Source organism: Coregonus lavaretus (assembly GCF_964263955.1).
Source record: "Coregonus lavaretus genome assembly, chromosome: 17".
Classification (NCBI taxonomy): domain Eukaryota; kingdom Metazoa; phylum Chordata; class Actinopteri; order Salmoniformes; family Salmonidae; genus Coregonus; species Coregonus lavaretus.
Window position 1 is genome coordinate 15904137 of NC_140004.1, and position 15117 is coordinate 15919253.

Consider the following 15117-nt stretch of genomic DNA (forward strand, 5'->3'; position numbering starts at 1 on the left):
ATGCACACTCACAGGGCCCTTCACACTCACTGACACCAACACACACACAAACACTCACTTCACCACTTGCTCACACACACACATAATATGCACATACATTTACACTGACTCTACACACATGCACACCCACTCACATTCAATCATCATATAAGCTGCTGCTACTCGGTTCATCATATATCCTGATGCCTAGTCACCTTACCCCTATACATATCTACCTCTATCACTTCAGTATCCCTGCACATGGTAAATATGGTACTGGATCTGACTGACCCTGTATATAGTATGCTTACTTACTTTCTCGTGTTCTTCCTATTTCTTATTTTTATTTCTTGTGTGTTTTAGTTCTACCTTTATGATAGTTTTTATATTACATTGTTATTGATTACTGCATTGTTGGGTTTAGAGCTTGCAAGAAAGGCATTTCACTGTACTTGTGCATGTGACATTAAAACTTGAAACTTTAATCAGTTGTAGTAGTAGTATAGCAGATTACTGATCCATCGACAGACCTGCTCTAGTAGTGTAATAGCAAAAGACAAGTCTCGCCGTCTCCCAGATTACTTTACAGTAATACCCTAAAGAGTTTCACGCCATATGTCACTGTGTCAAGGTTCCTCCACAGGGACTTTACTATTAATTAAATCTATAGTTTTTATGCACTAATCACAACTGCTATTCAGTTAAATGGTGGTTGTTTGTGTTATTGCACTTTGATTTCATATGATAGAAATACAGAGATTGTTAGCATGCCGTCAGTGCAACATTCTACACTTTAATAGGATATACTCAGGACAGGCGGATGTACTGTATGTTTTTGGCAAATCTGTACTTCTAAGGGAAATGTCCTCTGTTTACATGTTTTGAAGGGCATAACCTCAGTTTGTCAATGCTAATAGGAAACCAAGCCTGACGATGAGGAGTGGGGAGCTCGGCCATGGGAACTGGCCATATGTCACCCTTGACCTTAGTACCTTCATCCCCCCACGCACACGCTGAAGATGAATAGCATAATCAGCCATTTTGCCTTTAACCTTGAAGTCACACGAGACGGCAGGGATAATGTTGCCTGAAATTTCCTTGGCTAGTTATTAGGGCGATGTGGAGAGGCATTATGACTGTTCTACAACAGGCCCAGGTCAGGTCAGGTAGAGGCTATCTCTACATGTCTCATGGATATCCCAGGCCTTGTTTATGGCTTCTGTTCCCTGTATCGTTGGTAATCTAAATCCCAAACAGCCCTTCTTTATCTGGTTAAACAATGAGGGAGGTTATATATGTGGCCCACTGTCTTCTCTTGCACAACAGGCTGAGCACACAGAGAGAGAACACTGGCTGGGGGACTTTTCTGTCACATAACATCAGTTAAACACCAGTTGACTACTTGTGTAATTTTTGGGTTATTTCTTAAAACAGATTAAATGTTTGAGGGAATGATCACAACTTTATCTAAGAAGATGAATACAAATAACCATCAGAAATATATGAGATAAGTTTATTCATTAGGCGTGATACCACTAAACAAAGGCCAGGACACAGCAATAGTGGTCATGTAAAGTTGTTTACTGAAATGTTAATTTAATTATATGTCAATTGGATAGAGCTTATTGTTCGTTTTTTTGCATTTCCGTAAACATTAGAGTAACAAAGGGTAGTATTTTGTTAATTGCATCTACAGTTAATCTCTCTTTTAAATGCAAATAGTCCAGGTAGCCATTTAATTACTGTTCAGGAGTCTTATGGCTTGGGGGTAGAAGCTGTTAAGAAGCCTTTTGGACCTAGACTTGGCGCTCCGGTACCGCTTGACGTGTGGTAGCAGTGAGAACAGTCTTTGACTAGGGTGGTTGGAGTCTTTGGCAATTGTTAGGGCCTTCCTCTGACACCGCTTGGTATAGAGGTCCTGGATAGCAGGAAGCTTGGCCCCAACCGAGGAGGACATCTACCAACGTTACCTCCGGCGTTTGCTCCTGGAAACGCTGCTTGGTCCTGTTTTGGTGGGATCTTCTCTCACGATCGTCGTAAGAAGTGGACCAAGGCGCAGCGTGATATGCGTACATCTTTTAATGAGTACTTTAAACAATGACAAAACGATACGTGAAGTCCTAAGGTTAACAAACACAAACCTCTCCGGAACAAGATCCCACAAAAGACAAGTGCACAACAGGCTGCCTAAGTATGGTTCCCAATCAGAGACAACGAGCCACAGCTGTCTCTAATTGGGAACCACCCCGGCCAACATAGAAACACATAAACTAGAACAAGAACATAGAAAACGAAACATAGAACCTAACACCCAGAAACTAACACATAGAAACTAACACCCTGGCTCAACATATAAAAGTCCCCAGAGCCAGGGCGTGACAGTAACAGTGGTCTAGGACTCTATCGCCCCTAGTGGCAAAGGAGACTTGTTGATGGAAGTTGGGCATCACGTCCTGCTGAAAGGTGAATTTGTCTCCCAGTGTTTGTTGTAAAGCAGACTGAACCTGGTTTTCCTCTAGGATTTTGCCTGTGCTTAGCTGTATTCTGTTTATTTTTATCCTAAAAAACTCCCTAGTCCTTGCCGATGACAAGCATACCCATAACATGATGCATCCACCACCATGCTTTAAATAAGAAGAATGGTATTCAGTGATGTATTGGTTTTGCCCCAAACATAACGCTTTGGAATCAAATTAATTTCTTTGCCACATTTTTTTACAGTTTTACTTTAGTGCCTTGTTGCAAACAGGATGCATGTTTTGGAATAGTTTTTATCTGTACAGGATTCCTTCTTTTCACTCTGTCATTTAGGTTAGTACTGTAGAGTAACTCCAATGTTGTTGATCCATCCTCAGTTTTCTCCTATCACAGCCATTAAACTCTGTAACTGTTTTAAAGTCACCATTGGCCTCATGGTGAAATCCCTGAGCGGTTTCCTTCCTCTATGGCAACTGAGTTAAGTAGGACGCCTGTATCTTTGTAGTGACTGGGTGTATTGATACACCAGCCAAAGTGTAATTAATAACTTCACCATGCTTCACCAAGGAATATTCAATGTCTGCTATTTTTAGGTGCCCTTCTTTGCAAGGCATTGGAAAACCTCCATGGTCTTTGTGGTTGAATCTGTGCTTGAAATTCTCTGCTCGACTGAGGGACCTTAAAGATACTTTTATGTGTGGGGTACAGAGATGTAGTCATAAACAAATCATGTTAAACACTATTAACTATTGAGTCCATGCAACTTATTAAGTAAATGTTTACTCCTGAACCTATTTCAGCTTACCATAACAAAGGGGTTGCATACTTATTGACGCAAGACATTTCAGCTTTTAATTTTGTATTAATTTGTTAAAATTTCTAAAAACTAAATTCCACTTTGACATTATGGGGTATTGTGTGTAGGCCAGTGACACAACATCTCAATTTAATCCATTTGAAATTCAGGCTGTAACACAACAGAATGTGGAAAAAGTCAATGGTGTGAATACTTTCTGAAGGCACTGTAAAACTGAACAGTAAAAACACAACAGAGCATCTTTAGAATCCATTTGTGATCCATTTGAAAATATCTGTTTTTCATCCCAAGGAAAATATCAAATCAATCATAGAACACAGGGTATTTTACAGAACAGGACTTTGTGAGTTCATATATGTGACACTCTGGCTCTATGGACTTTATAATTGAGCCAGGGTTGTTCATTTTCATGTGTTTGGGTGTATTTCTTTTGGTGGTGTTGGGGATGGGTGAGTTTCATTTTGGTTGTGTCTATGGTGATTGGTCTATGACTCCCAATCGGAGGTAACGAGTGTCAGCTGTCGGCTCGTTATCTCTGATTGGGAGCCATATATATTCTGTGTGTTTTCTCCTTTGTTTTGTGGGTTATTGTTTCCTGTTTCCTTGTTACATGTGCCGTGTGTCAGTATTTTGTAACTTGAGGACTTCACGTATCGTCTTTTGTTTTGTTTTCGTGAGTACGTTATTTAATAAATATCATGTTCACTCGCAACGCTGCGCATTGGTCCGCTCCTTTTGACGATCGTGACAGAATAACCCACCACAAAAGGACCAAGCAGCGTAACAAGCGTGTCCAGGAGCCGAGGGTCTGGACATGGGAAGAGTTATTGGACGGAAAGGATCCTTGGGCACAACCGGGAGAATATCGCCTCCCTCGTGAAGAGCTGGAGGCAGCCAAAGCCGAGAGGAGGTGGTACGAGGAGGCAGCGCGAAGGCGAGGCTGGAAGCCCGTGGAAGAGAGGCAACCCCAAGAAATTTTTTGGGGGGGGCACATGGCTTGGGCAGCTGGGCAGCAGGAGGCTGCCACAGGGAGAAAAGGAGAGAAGGCTAACGGAGTACGGGAGCCATTGGCGAGTGGAAGGAGGGAAGTTGTTGTGGCACGGCATGAGAGACTGAAGTGTGTTACCAGTCCGGTCCGGCCTGTTCCTGATCCGCAGTTAAGGCCATTGGTGTGTGTTCCCGGTATGGACCGGCCTGTTCCTACTCCACGCACCAGGTCCACGATGTGCGTCGCCAGCCGGCCAGAGTCTGCCGTCTGCCCTAGGGCGTCTGAACTGCCCGTCTGCCAAGCGCTGCATAAGCCACCCGTCTGTACTGAGCCTGCAAAGCCGTCCGTCTGCCATGAGCCTTCAGAGCCGTCCGCCAGATCGGAGCCGCTAGAGCCTTCCGCCAGACAGGAGCCGCTAGAGCCTGCCGCCAGACAGAATCATACACCTGCTATGGAATCAGCAGGAGCCGACGCAGCCCATACTAGACTGGAAGCTCGGGTTCGGGACCAGAAAGAGCAGCTCCTGCAGATGGGAGCCGCCCTGCTGGAGGTGATGACTGCAATCCGAGGCTGGGGTCCGCCTCCACCGCCAGCCTCCCAGCCAGCACCATCAGCCAGCCAGGAGCAGCCAGATCCGTCAGCCAGCCATGAGCAGCCAGATCCGTCAGCCAGCCATGAGCAGCCAGATCCGTCAGCCAGCCATGAGCAGCCAGATCCGTCAGCCAGCCATGAGCAGCCAGATCCGTCAGCCAGCCATGAGCAGCCAGATCCGTCAGCCAGCCATGAGCAGCCAGATCCGTCAGCCAGCCATGAGCAGCCAGATCCGTCAGCCAGCCATGAGCAGCCAGATCCGTCAGCCAGCCATGAGCAGCCAGATCCGTCAGCCAGCCATGAGCAGCCAGACCCGTCAGCCAGCCATGAGCAGCCAGACCCGTCAGCCAGCCATGAGCAGCCAGATCCGTCAGCCAGCCATGAGCAGCCAGATCCGTCAGCCAGCCATGAGCAGCCAGATCCGTCAGCCCGCCATGAGCAGCCAGATCCGTCAGCCAGCCATGAGCAGCCAGATCCGTCAGCCAGCCATGAGCAGCCAGATCCGTCAGCCAGCCATGAGCAGCCAGATCCGTCAGCCAGCCATGAGCAGCCAGATCCGTCAGCCAGCCATGAGCAGCCAGATCCGTCAGCCAGCCATGAGCAGCCAGATCCGTCAGCCAGCCATGAGCAGCCAGATCCGTCAGCCAGCCAGTATCCGCCAGAGCCGTCCAGCCAGGATCCGCCAGAGCCGTCCAGCCAGGATCCGCCAGAGCCGTCCAGCCAGGATCCGCCAGAGCCGTCCAGCCTGGATCCGCCAGAGCCGTCCCGCCAGGATCCGCCAGAGCCGTCCAGCCTGGATCCGCCAGAGCCGTCCCGCCTGGATCCGCCAGAGCCGTCCAGCCAGGATCCGCCAGAGCCGTCCAGCCAGGATCCGCCAGAGCCGTCCAGCCAGGATCCGCCAGAGCCGTCTAGCCAGGATCCGCCAGAGCCGTCCAGCCAGGATCCGCCAGAGCCGTCCAGCCAGGATCCGCTAGAGCCGTCCAGCCAGGATCCGCCAGAGCCGTCTAGCCAGGATCCGCCAGAGCCGTCCAGCCAGGATCCGCCAGAGCCGTCCAGCCAGGATCCGCCAGAGCCGTCTAGCCAGGATCCGCCAGAGCCGTCCAGCAAGGATCCGCCAGAGCCGTCCAGCCGGGATCCGCCAGAGCCGTCCAGCCGGGATCCGCCAGAGCCGTCCAGCCGGGATCCGCCAGAGCCGACCAGCCGGGATCCGCCATTCAGCCTGGTACTGCCCCTTAGTCCGGTGCTGCCCCTTAGTCAGGTACTGTCCCTTAGCCCGGTGCTGCCCCGTAGTCCGGTGCTGCCCCTTAGTCCGGTGCTGCCCCTTAGCCCGGTGCTGCCCCTTGTCCCGGTGCTGCCCCTTATCCCGGTGCTGCCCCTTATCCCGGTGCTGCCCCTTAGGCCGATGCTGTCCCTTAGTCCGGTGTTGCCCCTTAGTCCAGGTGGGGTTAGTTGGAGGGTGGTCATTGGGAGGAGGCTACCGAAGCAGGTTGTGACTGTGGTGGGGTGGGGATCACGACCGGGGCCAGAGCCGCCACCGTGGACAGACGCCCACCCAGACCCTCCCCTAGTCCTGATGTTGGTGCGCCCGGAGTTCGCACCTTTAGGGGGGGGTACTGTGACACTCTGGCTCTATGGACTTTATAATTGAGCCAGGGTTGTTCATTTTCATGTGTTTGGGTGTATTTCTTTTGGTGGTGTTGGGGATGGGTGAGTTTCATTTTGGTTGTGTCTATGGTGATTGGTCTATGACTCCCAATCGGAGGTAACGAGTGTCAGCTGTCGGCTCGTTATCTCTGATTGGGAGCCATATATATTCTGTGTGTTTTCTCCTTTGTTTTGTGGGTTATTGTTTCCTGTTTCCTTGTTACATGTGCCGTGTGTCAGTATTTTGTAACTTGAGGACTTCACGTATCGTCTTTTGTTTTGTTTTCGTGAGTACGTTATTTAATAAATATCATGTTCACTCGCAACGCTGCGCATTGGTCCGCTCCTTTTGACGATCGTGACAATATACTACTGCCAACATACTGTAACTCTTTCTCTTTTTGTACCTGTAAAGTCACAGACACAACCATTTGGTGTCATACAAGTAATGGATGAAGATACACTACCCCTAACTTCCTAGCCAGCTGGGCCCTCATAGAACATACAGTAGAAGGCTTGTCTTGTAGAGAGAGACACTGTACACACACAGACACACACACACACACACACACACACACACACATTCCACAGTGTCCAGTAGGTAGTCGGTCAAGGGTGGTGAAACTCACACATTATTTATCAGTGTAATTCTAGCTAATGCAAGTAAAGCGGTAACACCCTGGCTTTGGGTACACTGCAATACTAAACAGTACTGAGTGAGAGACATTCATATACTATTACAGTAACTAACACATACAGTATGTCAACAATTATCAATCTGTTTCTCAAAGAGGAAAATCCATATGCCTATAGCTATGTGGGGATAGGTGTGTAAAAACATCACAGGTTAGTGCGAGTGCCTATTAAATAACCAAAAAAATAACAACTTTATCTTTCAAATATCCATACTACTAGCTTTCTACAATGTGGGAAACAAAAGCTATATTTGACACATCAGTATTTGGTAACCCTTAACACAGTATACAAATACAACATGATGTCATATTACATAAGCAGATGAGGAGAGGGAAGGGCCGTTTAGCGCTGCAGAGAACTCAGTTTGGGCTTTACAGCCTCAACATGACAGACTTTAGAGGATTCACCAGCAGAGGGAGGCAACAGATAATAGTAAGCTCTCTCAGGTGCACTCACTCAGGGGACCAAGAGAGAGCTAACTCCAACGTGAATCAACTCGCTCTTTTACAAACAAAGACATGCACAGGCACCTCCAATATACAATCTCTTCCACCTATGATCACCTACAGCAGACAGGTATACCACGCTAGATAGACAGATGATGAAAGGGTATGAGCCCAGCTCACAGACACGGTGTTTGAGGGTTTTAGTCTGGCTTTTACCATAAGCCTGGGATCAAACAACACACGCTGCTTATTTCAAAGAGGAGCAGTGCTGTCTCTATTTTAGGGAATCACTATAGTAGTATCACTACCCTGGAGATGTACTACTATAAGACCAGTAATAACACCTCACTAAATGTATGGTTTTAAAACAAAATATTTTTGGAACTTCATTGGTAAAACTAGATGAAAGCTATTGTCTTCACCCATGATGTGAAATCGTCTGATCGTCGCTCAATTTCTACATTTTAAACCAGGGTGGACTAGTACTGCCCCTAACCTACACCACATGCAATAGGGTTAGGCCTACAACACTGTGTTCTATAAGTAAAGCAAGACCCCCCTCCCCCCCACCCAAACTACTAAAAGACAGAGATAGACTTTGTATCAAGCGTCTGGGCTGTCTGGTGTTTAGGAGCAGAGAGGTTTGTATGTTTTTAAGGATGAGACATCAATCAATTTTTTTCTTCTCTCAGCCAACAGGATAATGACAGGTTTCACAGACAGCAGGGTGCAGCTCTCTGTCTGCTACTCCTCATTCAAAAGGAGCCAGCTGTAAACTGAGTGGGCCTGGAGCCTGCCAAATTACAGTGTGATCCTCCCGCTCTTCCCTGTCCCTCTCCTCTCTCTGTCTATCCTTCTCTCACCTTCCATAATTTCCCCTTTCTCTAACTGTCTCTCCCTCCCTAACTTGCCATGTCCCTTTTTTCTGTCTCTATAATCCTCATTAGCTAGCTGTCTTGGCCCTCTTTTCTCAGTCGATCTATCCCTCACCCATATTCCTGTCCATTTTCTCTCTATTTTCTCTCTATCTTCCAACCCTAAGAGTGATCCCAGCATCCTATGAAATGACCATGTTCACCTCTGTTAGAAATATTCTAGACTGAACCCCCCTGAGGACTTATCATAAGAATCCTGTTAGAGGCTCAATTTCAGAATGACAGGCTAATAGTCAATCTGTCCTCAGCTAAATCACACATACTACCCACACTGGATTTGCTTGAATGTATGATAAAATGTTAGAGTTGCCTCGAGCATTTCAAACCTTTGTCTTCCTGTTAAGCCTGCATGCATTGGAGTTAAATTCCAATCTACCTTTCATGCGTCTTGATAACATCTATAGAGCCCATTTGACATTCTTTGCGGTGGTGAACAGTGGAGGTCCCTACACTATCTAGTTCATTCCTGCTCCATCCCTCTCTTCCGATATCTTGCTCATCCTTGCTTTCTCCATATCTAGCTCATCCCCTATTTCACTGTCTCCCTCATCCAACACTTTCCCCCATGTACTCTCCTCCCTCCCCCTCTCCATCATCCCCCCTCTACCTCTTCTCAAACCCCCTCTCTCTCTCATCTCCCTCTCCTCCTTTTCCGCTCCAGAACTGTCAGATGGCATTAGTTCCTTTCACGCTCATCGCCTGTAGGAATAACTGCCGTGAACCTCGCCGAACAGCACCATTCTCCTGCTCCAGTTAGCTCTCCACTCAGCACAGCCTGCTTCGCAAAATACCAACATTATTCATGTTGTGGCCCTTACACAACATAGCCCACTAAAGGGCAAAGTTAAGCAGACACTAATCTTATCGGAAGAGGTCATGTTCTTGATATAAAAAATTTATAAATGTATATTGTATAATCGAGCCCTGATTATTATTAGATGGTGTCACCAACTGTAGCATGACCCTTTAACTAAAGTAAAGCCAATTGTAAGAATGAAGGAGCCATATATTTATATATCGTCCTATGAAGCCTACAAAGTGAACATATAAAAGTGGATATAAAAGGCCCTTTGTGATCAATACGGAGTATAATATTTGTAAACTGCATAGTAGTTTTTACTCTGCCAAGACCAGGAGAGCATACAGCTTTTTCTATGACATAGCCTATGCACGACATTGGAGGAATCCTGCATGTCTGCGGCTCTTGTGAGGACACAGTTCTGCACCATAGGGAGGATCCAAACCAATGGCAGTGTAATTACCAGTTTGACAAGGAATTCCAGACAAATAAGCAAAACTCTTGAGTGGAGAATAGTTTCTCATCACTCAGTCCTTCCTTCCCAAGCCTGGCGTAGAGGGCTTAAGCTAATCACAGCAGATTAGTGGGAGCTCTGATGGATGCTACGCTACGCTAGCCTGTTAATCATCTATGTGATGATAACCATAAATTATCTTATAATTATAATAATATTATTAGCAATATATTTTTCCAATCACAGTTAGATGAAATGACCACAGTAGGCCTATATCAGCAAGTATCACCGTTTTGCCTCATTGAGGTCTGTTCACCTCTGTTTCGCCAATGTCACAGTAATTCCTCTGTGTTAATACAGTATGTACAGTATAAGCTCTACATATTGAGTGAGGGGTAGGAGCCTACATGAGTGCTTTAGAGTTGCTGTGATCTCCAGAGAGCCCTGTGATTTAGCTGTGAAATGACAGAGCTCCTGCCTCTTATTGGGATACGGGTGGGGAGCTAATCACACTGCCCAAGGCTAACATGACTATTAGCCCAGCCGGGGCAGCAGGAAGTGGCAACATCACAATTTTGTCATTACACCCTGGCTGGCTGGGAGAGACCTCTAATCAGGTGGGCATGGACACAGGCTTCATCCAAGCCAGGATGGTCCAACTGGTTTCAGTCCCCCTCACCCCCACCCCTCTCCTCAGTGGTGACGCACCCCTGACTGGGCATGAAGGCTGAGGCTGAGTGGCTGACGTCCCAGATCCAGTCACATTCCTGTGTGCAGCATGTGGAAGGCAGGAATGTAAAAAGCCTCCATGCCTGGATGGTAGGCTATCCCAGAGTCTGTATTACTGTGATAATCAGACAGCCTCAACTTTACAGGCACATAAAGTACCTAACTGTCTGAAGTGAACTGACTGACTGAGTTACACAATGACCTGAGAGACAGCAACACCTGGCCTGAGCTGACTTGACCTGCTGTTTATTCTGAATCACTCTGAGAGAAACTCTGCTGAGGTTTACTTTACCAGATGGGAGCTTTATCTGATGAGGTGCAGGACATTAATCCTGTCAGGTTCTAACACGGATATTAACATTCTCATATACTTCAAGTGTGTTCAGTGACTGAACATGGTTAGAATGGAGGTTCAGGATGATTCCTTGTGAAAATATATTAAATTAAAAACAAAGTGTTTGTGCCACTTACCAAGATTACTGTCATTCATTCCATCTGTAAAACAAACAGAGAAACAGAACACATATTAATACACAGTAATTAGTATCAATACCATTGAACTCAAATATAAAGGATCACACAGCCTTTTTCATATAATCAATAGTCTTTCTTGCCAAGACCCATATTCTTTCTCATTAATATTCTGTCAAGCATCTTATGGCCCCCCATCGCAGCTGATTGGCCACGTTGTCTCTAGCTGCCACGCACAGCGTACCACCCGGCCTCTTGGGCAGACAGGCTGGGCCTGTATGGTCTGAGAGCACAGGTATGCAGGCATACACAAGACACAGGTATGTCTTGGAACATTCAGTAAACTGTACATTCGTACTCGAAAGCACAATTGAGTAATATGTGTTCTTGCTCTTTACACATTCCAATGGAGACGTATTGAAACTTAGATCACTTGAACACAGAGTACAGGGGATCAGGGGGAAACATAACACAGGAAAGCCAGTGTATAGAGGAATTTACAATGAAAAAGGATATAGGCCATACTACAAATAATCTACAGTGCATTCGGGAAAGTATTCAGACCACTTCACCTTTTCCACATTTTGTTTCATTACAACCTTATTCTAAAATGTGTTCAAATGTTTTTTCCCTTCATCAATCTACACACAATACCCTATAATGACAAACAAAAAACTGTTTTTTAGACATTTTTGCAAATGTATTCTAAATAAAAAACAGATACCTTATTTACATAAGTATTCAGACCCTTTGCTATGAGACACTAAATTGATCTCAGGTGCATCCTGTTTCCATTGATCATCCTTGAGATGTTTCTACAACTTGATTGGAGTTCACCTGTGGTAAATTAAATTGATTGGACATGATTTGGAAACAGGATTGTGTCGAGGCACAAGATTGAACTCTTTGGCCTGAATGCCAAGCGTCACGTCTGGAGGAAACTTGGTGTGGGGATGTTTTTCAGCGGCAGGGAATGGGAGACTAGTCAGGATCGAGGGAAAAATGAACGGAGCAAAGTACAGAGAGATCCTTGATGAAAACCTGCTCCTGAGCGCTCAGGACCTCAGACTGGGGCGAAAGTTCACCTTCAAACAGGACAACGACCCTAAGCACACAGCCAAGACAGCACAGGAGTGGTTTCAGGACATGTCTCTGAATGTCCTTGAGTGGCCCAGCCAGATCCTGGACTTGAAACCGATCTAACACCTCTGGAGAGACCTGAAAATAGCTATGCAGTGACGCTCCCCATCCAATCTGGCAGAACTTGAGAGGATCTGCAGAGAAGAATGGGAGAAACTCCCTAAATACAGGTGTGCAAAGCTTGTGGCCTCATACCCAAGAAGACTCAAGGATGTAATCACTGCCAAAGGTGCTTCAACAAAGTACTGAGTAAAGGGTCTGAATACTTATGTAAATATGATATTTCAGGATTTTGTTTGTCATTATGGGGTATTGTGTGTAGATTGATGAGGAAAACAATTAATTTAATACATTTTAGAATAAAGCCGTAACGTAACAAAATGTGGAAAAAGTGAAGGGGTCTGAATACTTTCCGAATGCACTGAAAATGATAATATAGGTACCCTTGACTTGCATTTGATTTGTACTAGAAATGCTAAAAAGTTAGCATTTGAAACAGTGGCAAGGTGGAGAGAAACAAAATGGTGCAGTTTGAGGCCATGTGGTGGAGAGTGATGCGGGCACTGGAGATGGGGGTGTGAGCAGCTGGGTCTGGGCAGGGGTGATGTTGTGGATGTTTGTGTGCTTCTGTATGTTATCATTTGTATGTGTATGTTTTGTATTGTAAAATAAATAAATCATAATAATAAAAAATAAAAAATTAACAGTGGCAAAGGTAAACAAAACCAAAGCATCAATTGCTGTCCATAGACTGCTTCCAGGGTAAGGAAACCAATATGTAATTTTGTAATTTGGGTGAACTATCCATTTAATATTGATGGGTGAACAATTTAACAGGACCATCTAGTGGTCAGAACCTGGTAATATCAGGATGTATAATGGGACATAAACCTATAACTTCATTGACTAACTTCTCTGAACAGGTGAAAATAACCATCACCAAATTCCCTGGGAATACATTACATAGTATGAAGAAACAATACTGCAAGCCGCAGCTCCATATTACTTGTCAAACATAGAGAACGGATACTGTATATTGGTTGTCGGGGTAAGATTGACGTGGGGTGTGGGGGGTCTGTGGGTGACTTTTGACATTTTCATTTATTGAGTATTATATGAATCCTATAAATTAAAATGGCAAATTTGGGTGCAATCAATAAGCTTAATTTCTCAGAGATCAAATTCTATTTCAACAAAATAGTGTTGCAAGAATGCTTCTCTTATCTGTTTCAAACTTTAGAAACCATTTCAGAACAATCTGAGAGGGTGGGTGTCATGGCTTGCTGAAATGACATGGAACGACCCAAGAGAAAGGGGAATGGTATGACAAAGAGGCTGAGCAGAGATAGTTCACTGTTATAATGACTTAGCTTATGAGCTCTGCTTGACCACCTTACTCAGGCCTGCTGCCCCTTAACCCTCCATTAGCGGTCCAGAGAAATACTACTGACATCCTCACACTGACCACTGAAGACAGGTCAGCCTTAAAATGCAGAAATGGTGACATCACCCACCAAAACACAGAACAACAAAATAGGCTATAGCTGTTTAGTTCTTTAGGCTACAAATTAGACTCAATATGTCACAGAGCATCAAATCACAGAGAGAGGGCTATGGAAATTAATGCTGACTGCACTGACTTCCTCTCTCCTCTTCTTTATGCTTGTTTGGTTTGTTCTGTTTTTGTCGGTGGGACACATATTTTATGCTAATTTGCATCAAGGTGGAAAATAAGGTATTGGGGGAGTATTGAGTGGAATGGATGAATTATGGAAGGAGCTGAATTATAAATGGTCCCTGTTCAGCCACACGACAGAGAGAGAGAATGCAATGGGAGAGAGAGAGAGAGCGCAATGGGAGAGAAATAGAGGCAAGAAGTAGTGAGGGGTGGGACTATGTGGATGGTGAAGACTCACACTAAAAATATTTGTCATATAAATTATTCCTAACTACTTCCATTATCGCGTATCAAAGCATCAATTAATTATTCCAAGGGCCTCTTGTGAACATTTGCATTGCATGTGCAACAGCTCCTCTTCCATACAAAGACGCACAGGCAGAATTGGCAGACTCCTCATAAAGCTAACATTCTGTATCCATGAGTAGAGAGGAACACCTTGGAGGATTACTGTTACCATGACGATTCAAGGTTTCCAGATTTGAAATATTTGTTTTTCTGTAAGTTTATTTATATTTGATTTTTTACAATACAAAACATACACATACAAACGACAACATACAGACACACACAAATATCCAAACGACAACATACAGACGCACACAAATATCCACATCCCCCCTGCACAGACCCACCTGCTCACACCCCCATCTCCAGCACCCCCATCACTCTCCGCCACATGGCCTCAAACTGCACCATTTTGTTTCTCTCCGTCGCCCACACACTTTCAACATATAGATAATAAAGCATTTGACCTTTCTATTGTGTTAACAATGGGGGACTGGTTGATTTCCAGTTTTTAAGTATTCGTTTTTTCAAGATGATTGATGAGAAAAGTATCGTCCATCCCATCGGGTATCTCACTGCACCCTCATGCCATGTCTTGAAATATTTGATATAAACCTTGAACTATTATAAACCATATGAACCTTGAACCATTAACTATATTAATTAATTACAAGATGCATATATATTTCTGATATCAGAACACCACTTATTCAATTTTCTCCTCTCATTTAAAACAAATAATGGTCAAAAAATAATAATCAAAAGAGAAGAGGAGAGGGAGAAAGAAAGCCAGAGGAGATGAGAGTAGGACTAGGAAGAGAATGGGAAGGATTGGAAGAAAATAAAAGCGTGGGGGTGAGTATGGAAGAGAGAATGGAGAGAAAAGGGAGTGTCCCCCCTAAAGACCTCTTTCTCAGACCTCCAGTTAGTGACTAAAGGCTAAAAATACACTCCTCATGTTGAGCCACCCGGCTTCCCCAAACC

At 45.1% G+C, this 15117-nt stretch overlaps 1 protein-coding gene across 1 annotated transcript in view; it reads right to left on the reverse strand.

Moving 5' to 3' along the window:
- The window catches only part of LOC311144772 (nuclear receptor subfamily 6 group A member 1-A-like), a gene marked incomplete at its 5' end in the record, with an annotated part of 114584 nt that overhangs the window by 37163 nt on the left and 62304 nt on the right, over positions 1-15117 (reverse strand). The window contains one exon of the mRNA XM_084180877.1: positions 11028-11051. Within this exon, the coding sequence (XP_084037003.1) occupies positions 11028-11051 (24 nt within the window). The remainder of the gene's footprint in view (positions 1-11027; positions 11052-15117) is intronic.